Genomic DNA, 6000 nt, shown 5'->3' with positions numbered 1-6000 from the left:
GGCACCTGCAGTGGAATTAGGAAAGGGACGACAGCCAAGATGCGGGGAGCTCAGGCCTTGCAGGCGGCCTCACCGCCTGCTTGGGACAGAGAGACACGGCGGCCTTGCCAAGTGTAGCAATCCTTAAACAGCAGAGTCTGACGCCGAGGCGAGCACTAAGCGTTCTCAGGGCCATGAGCATTTCCACTCAAAATCTGGCATTGGACGAAAAGAGAAAATGTACTGTTCTTTCTGTTGCGGAAAGGTCAGGTGTATTTGACTGACTTAACAATTTACAATCGCTATTCAATGCCTTCCTTGAAAGAGCACCTCTAAGAACTCAGCCAGCACCCACTTGCCTTGGCTGCACTAGATCCTGCCGGGCCCAGTGGCACACCCCGGCCGTGCAGGGCTGCAGTAGCGGCCTGGGTCGGAGGTCAGAGGACACCTCCACACGGCCTGCCCCTTGGCTTGGTCAGGCCCGAACTCTGCCGCGGGTGGAGAGACAGCCCAGCCTCCCCTAACCCAGATTCTGCCGCACCCGAGAGCTCCCGGTGGGAGCAGCAACACCGGGACCTCTGCGAGACAATCCTAGAATTCCCCCCCTCTACCCCTCCCACCACCACCACCGGTAAAGGTTCTCTTAGGAGGAAAATCCACTTGTAGGAAAGATGGGGGTGCCCAGAACATTTCAATAGGCCCTACGCCAAAGCTGCTAGCCCTGGGGAGGCCTTGCAGGGGCCCTTTGACCGGTATTAGGACCCAGCCCTCACGCCCTTAGGAGGTCTCTAGAGGACCGAGGACCGAGCTCCTGGTTTCCTAAGCACAGCTCCAGAATCTAGAGCGGACCTTCCTCGGACAGCAGGCACCGTTGCTCTCCCTCAGAGACGGGACAGTGAGGGAAGTCTGGGAGAGACTGAAGTGGAGCAGGGTGGGGCCAGGCTCACCTGAAGAGGAATACAAGAGCCCACCTGCATGGTCAGAAGATTTTTTTATTTGAAATAGAGTCTGAGCAACATGAGTGTAGCCAGAGGAGGAGGGGCTGACCTGCCTGAGGCGGCAGCCTCTCTAACGGCACGGGAGCGAGAGAACAAACATTCCAAGGTCTGGGCGCCCCCGGCCCCCGGCCCCCCGGCAGCACAAGGACGCACAAGGACGCACAGCGCCTCCGGCCGGGCTCCGCCTCTCGCGGCCTGCCTGCCCTGGCGCGGTGCCCGCTCTCCCATCCGAGCGGCGAGGGCGGCGCTGCAGGACTCTCTCCCACCCACAGACAGGAGGAGCCAACGTGACAACTCGTTCTCCAGGACTATTTCGGGGGAGAAGGAGTCAGAGAAGACAGGAAGGAAGGCAAGGTGATCAAGGGCCCTCACCGAGCCCGCCCGGGGGGAGCTCTCCGAGGGAGTGCGCCAGCACCCTCAGCCCTTCTCCGGCTCTGCGGGCAGGAAGGAGAGCTCCGAGGAGACCCCCGGCCGAGGGCAGCACCCGGGAACCTCCCAGAAGAGCACAGCGCTGAGGGGCTTTAAGCCGAGTTGACAGCGTTGGGGCCGGGCCACGTAAGCAGCCTGGGGTTGGAAGGACACCGACAGGAGTTGGGGTACCAAGCAGCAGCACGAAGCCATAAATAACAGAAGCAGATTCAGAGCTGTGAGGGTCCTGGGCGACCACACATTTCCCGGGGCTGGGGGACACCCGGCGCCCGCAGCTCAGGGCAGAGACACTGCTCCAGGGCACAGCCGGCCGCACTCCACCGGCGCGGGGCCTCCTCTCTCCCACTGTCCCCGCGGCGGGCGGGGGCCGCCGTGGCACCACCCCGACCGCACGCACTGCGGAGCCTCCGGTCACAGCTGAGGGGACGGTGCGTGGCTGTCCTGGTCCTGAGAGGCCTGTGGGTGACTCTGAGCATCCTGGGCACCGTCCTCCTCAGAAGCCGGGCCTAGTGATCTCGCCTCTGGGTCGCCCAACAAAGGCTCTCCGGCACATTCTTCCAGTCCGTTCTCCCTGGTCTCCATGGACACCTCCTCCCCGGAGCCCTCGTCTGGCTCCGCCTCCTCCTCCTGGTCTCTCACCTTGTGGACGATGAAGAGGTGGCGGCTGAGGGAGCCAGCAGAGGTGTAGCAGAGGCCACAGAGGAGACACTGAGCCGTGGAGCTGTCCGCCTGGTGCTGAGGTATGTGGCTCTGAAACTCGAGCCCCGAGTCTGTGGCAAAGCTGCATTTCGCACACTGGAACAGGGACTTGTGCCTTTTGGTGGAAGAGACCGCCGCGCCATTGCTGCTGCCCGGAGCGTCCCCGGCTCCGCTGCCTGGTCTCTTCAGATGGCTCACCTGCAGGGGAGACAGCGTGAGCCGGGCCGCGGCCCAGGCCAGAGCCCCACACCCGGACGCGCAGAACCGCCGCCCGGCCAGGCTCGGCCCCGCCCTGAACCGCGGCTCTGCATCTGGTGCCTGTCAGGTTCTCCCGCGTGCTCGTGTTCTGTCTCATGTCACGGATGCATGTGGTGCCACAGCCCAAAGCTATGGGAAGGGCAGAGGGAAGACGAAGTCCCTCTCGGCCCACTCCCCAGGCCCACTCTCCCTGAGGTCCCTCCCAGAGACCGTCTGTGCGCGCACAGAGAGACAGCTGTCGTCTTTGACAAAATGAGAGCGTTACACGCACACTCTCCTTCACCCTGCTTTTTCCAATTAAGGACATGTGTTGGCCGCTGTCTCTGTGAGGGTTCGTTCTCCTAAGAGCGGCACTGACGCGTCAGAGGGGTGAGGGGTGAACGGTCCCCTCTGGCCGACACGGCGTTGCGCTCCCTCATTGCTTACGGCACACAGCCCTGCAGTGCGGTGCACGGACCTCTGCAGGCCCCAGGCCAAAGATGTAGGACAGATAAATCCTAGGGACAGAACTGCTGGATCAAAGGGCATGTGCATCTGGAGGGGGGTGGGGTGTGCATCTCAATCACAGACAGATGTCGCCAAAACGTCAGCAGATGCCCCACCTGCTGTGTGTGAAAGGGCTTCTGCCGACCAACGCCCTTTTCCCAGTAGCCAAGAAGGAACGCCCTGGAACTCCAGGCAGCCCTCAGAATTTCCCAGACACGACTGACCCTCTGAGGAGCAGCCCTCCCTACCATGGGGTGGGAAGAGCCTGCCGTGAGGAGGGGAAACCACGCTGTTCCAGAAGTTCACCAGAAATGGGACGAGGGCATGGAACGGGGATGATGTCGTAGAACGAGGGTCAGGATCCCAGGAGTCTAGGCTTGGCTCCTCCCGGAACGAGTGTGCATGTGTGAGAGAGAGACACACACACGCACGCGTACACACTCAGGTGAGCACTGCCCTCCTCAGCCCCGCTTGCACCACCCCCCCGGGACTAGAGGGGCAGCCTCAGGATGGCATGTGTGAATCCACTCCAGGGTCCACACAACAGGTCACATGGCTAAGGAAGGGATCACAGTGACAGGGAAGCCTCGGGAAAAAAGGCTAGCGGGCTGTCTCCCAGGGCTCTGTCCCTGCCCTTTACCTGTGTGCGGTCCCCAGGTGGGTCACACAGGACTGGAGAATGAGCCACAGTGAGGGAAGCTGTCACTGCTGCTTGCTCCAGGGGCTCACGGAGCGGGCCGCTCCAGGGGCAGGGCCACACTCACCTGAGGGGAATGTCCGCCCGGAGGTCTGACTTTGGACGTCTGGCTCAAATCAGGGCTTCTGATACCATGCATAAGGCTGATGTGGCTCTCCAGGAGGGAGGGCCGAGGAAAGCTCGGGCTGTCCTCTGTGCAGTACCTGCGGGAGCACAGCCCGAAGACAGGGTCTGAGACGACAGGCCCCAGGGAGCCCAGCGGGGCCGCACGCACCCGGCAGGAAGGCGAGGTGCACGCTGCTTCTGGCTCCCGGGGAGAGAGTCTGGAGCAGGCGGAGAGCTGGCTGGGGGGGGGTCATCAGGCTGGCCGGGCAGTGCTGGGCACTCCCCAGAGACATGGAGCTGGCAAGCCAGCCACGGTGGCAGACAACAGCAAGTCAGAATATTTGTCCTGGCCCTGAGCCATGATCTCACTCTCCGCTCCCTGATATCACTGCCCAGAGGCCCAAGGGCTGGGCTGGCAATCAGCAAGGAAGAGGTCAGGGTGTGTCTGAAGCACAGACACGACGTGGAAGCCTCTTGGCCAGACAGGGCACATGGTCCCATCACCATCACCATCACTCCTCCCAAACCTCAGGGCTGGTAGCGCTGAGCGGCAGTGCGGCCCAGGGTGGGGGAGGTAGGAAGGGGGAGGCTCAGGGGCCACCAGCGGCTAGAAGCTGGTTCCCGACCGGCCCTGCCTCCTGACTGAGCATCTGTCCATGAGAAGCTCGCTTCTCTCTTGCTTCCGACCCCGATCTCACAGCAGAGAAAAGCCCCAGTGGTGCCGGCGACAGCCTTTTTGAATTTCAGGCCTCCTGGCTCCCACCTCCAGGCACTCACCCACAAGTATAGACTTTCTTCACTGTGTCGTGGTTGTTGCGGATGTGTTTGCGCAGGCTGTTGGGGGTGTGGAAGGACTGTTCACACTGCCGACAGGGGTACCGCTTCAACGTCTACGGGAGACGACAGGACGCAAAGCATCAGAACTACAAGGCCCTTCCCGGTGCAGCTTTCGACTCGGGCCATGTAGGTGGAAAGACCTCAGGATCTGTGGTACCCACCCTGCCCGAGGCCGGGGGAACCCTAAGGGGCCAGCCACATAAGGGGGCTCTGACCCACAGGACAGAAGTCCAGAGTCTGGCACTGCCTGGTGACCACGTGAGGACACTTACCCGACCGTGGCTCTTCTTCATGTGGGACACATAGTTCTCCCGATCAGGAACCCACTCCTGGCACTCCTGACAGGTCCAGCCAGTGTTCCTCAGCCGGGGCCTGGCCTCAGCCCTGCGATGGGCCTCAGGCCTGCCCCAGCGGCTAGAGGACAGGGAGCTGCCCCGAGCAGCCACGCTCGTGGCTGGGGGCTCGGTGGGAACTCGAGAGCCAGGGCGGCTTGAGGACGTGTCCGATGAAGACTGGAGGCTTGACAGCTCGTCCACGTTTCGGGGAACACCGTGGGTGCTCTGGGGATGGGGAGAGCGATTACTGACTGGGCAAGGGGAAAGATGCACAGAGTCAGACCCCCGGCCTGAGGCGCGTGCCCTCCTCCCCAGCCTCCTTCCCCAGGGCACCCCACCTTGACATGCTGCATCAACTCCGGCTTCTGCAGAAACAAGAGTGGGCACTCGGGGCACTTGAAGACGCCCACCTGCGTCTTGCTGGCATTCTGGTAAAAATGCTGCTGAATGTGCCTCTTCTTGTTGAAGACCATTTCACAGGAGCACTTATAAATGAGCCTGGAGAGACAAGGCCCAGGGCGTGAGGTGGCCAGGCTCTGTGCGCAGAACCTCCACCCCATCTCCGCTCTCTCTGAACCAGGGTCGGGTTTGGGAAAGCACTACTCTAAGCCGACGTGGCTACTCCCCTGCCTCGGGATGCCTTCAGTGAACCCCAGGCATCTCCGCCGCCCGCCGCGGCTCCCTGGTCTGTCCCAACACCTTCCGCGGTACACCCAAGCCACTCCGCTCCGGCCCACAGGCCTGCTGGCCCTGGGGCTCACTCACTGGGAGGGTCTGTGAGGCTGGGTGGGGTGCTGAGTGGCGCTGTGGTCCGCGGTGCTGCTGGCAGTCTTGAAGGCCATGGGGCAGAATGCACATTTGTGGAAAACCTGGCAGTGTCGCTCCTGGATGTGGCTTTTCAGCAAGGCCAAGGTCAGGTGGACGACCCCGCAGTGGATGCACCTGGATAGGAGTGGTGGGGTGTGGGAGGCGTGTCAGACCTGGAAGTAGTGCTGGAAGAGGAGGGACGGAGGGCAGGAACAGAGCCAGCTCGGGGGCCCTCTCTCCCCCTCCATCCTCCACACGTACATCCTGAGAGCCTGTCTGCCACCGTCTGGCACAGTGCGGTCACCAGGGCCCCCCAAGCCCGAGGCTATACCTGGGAGAGAAGGGGGAAGAAACCCACCCCACCCCTCAC

The 6000-nt window shown here is 62.4% G+C and overlaps 1 protein-coding gene across 2 annotated transcripts in view; it reads right to left on the bottom strand.

The window, feature by feature from the left end:
* Positions 1 to 953: 953 nt before the first annotated feature.
* The window catches only part of ZNF592 (zinc finger protein 592), a 44348-nt gene continuing 39301 nt past the window's right edge, over positions 954 to 6000 (bottom strand). For both annotated transcript variants that reach the window (XM_035024208.1, XM_035024207.1), the window contains 6 exons: positions 5589 to 5765; positions 5162 to 5321; positions 4761 to 5048; positions 4429 to 4541; positions 3614 to 3749; positions 954 to 2303 (listed from right to left, as the gene is read on the bottom strand). In XM_035024208.1, coding sequence (XP_034880099.1) covers positions 1818 to 2303; positions 3614 to 3749; positions 4429 to 4541; positions 4761 to 5048; positions 5162 to 5321; positions 5589 to 5765 — 1360 coding nt within the window. In that variant the 3' untranslated portion in view covers positions 954 to 1817. The remainder of the gene's footprint in view (positions 2304 to 3613; positions 3750 to 4428; positions 4542 to 4760; positions 5049 to 5161; positions 5322 to 5588; positions 5766 to 6000) is intronic.

The sequence above is a fragment of the Mirounga leonina genome, unplaced genomic scaffold (genome assembly GCF_011800145.1).
Source record: "Mirounga leonina isolate KUSES-001 unplaced genomic scaffold, KU_Mleo_1.0 Mir_178, whole genome shotgun sequence".
In the NCBI taxonomy this organism is placed as follows: domain Eukaryota; kingdom Metazoa; phylum Chordata; class Mammalia; order Carnivora; family Phocidae; genus Mirounga; species Mirounga leonina.
This window is presented reverse-complemented; position numbering and strand designations above follow the sequence as displayed.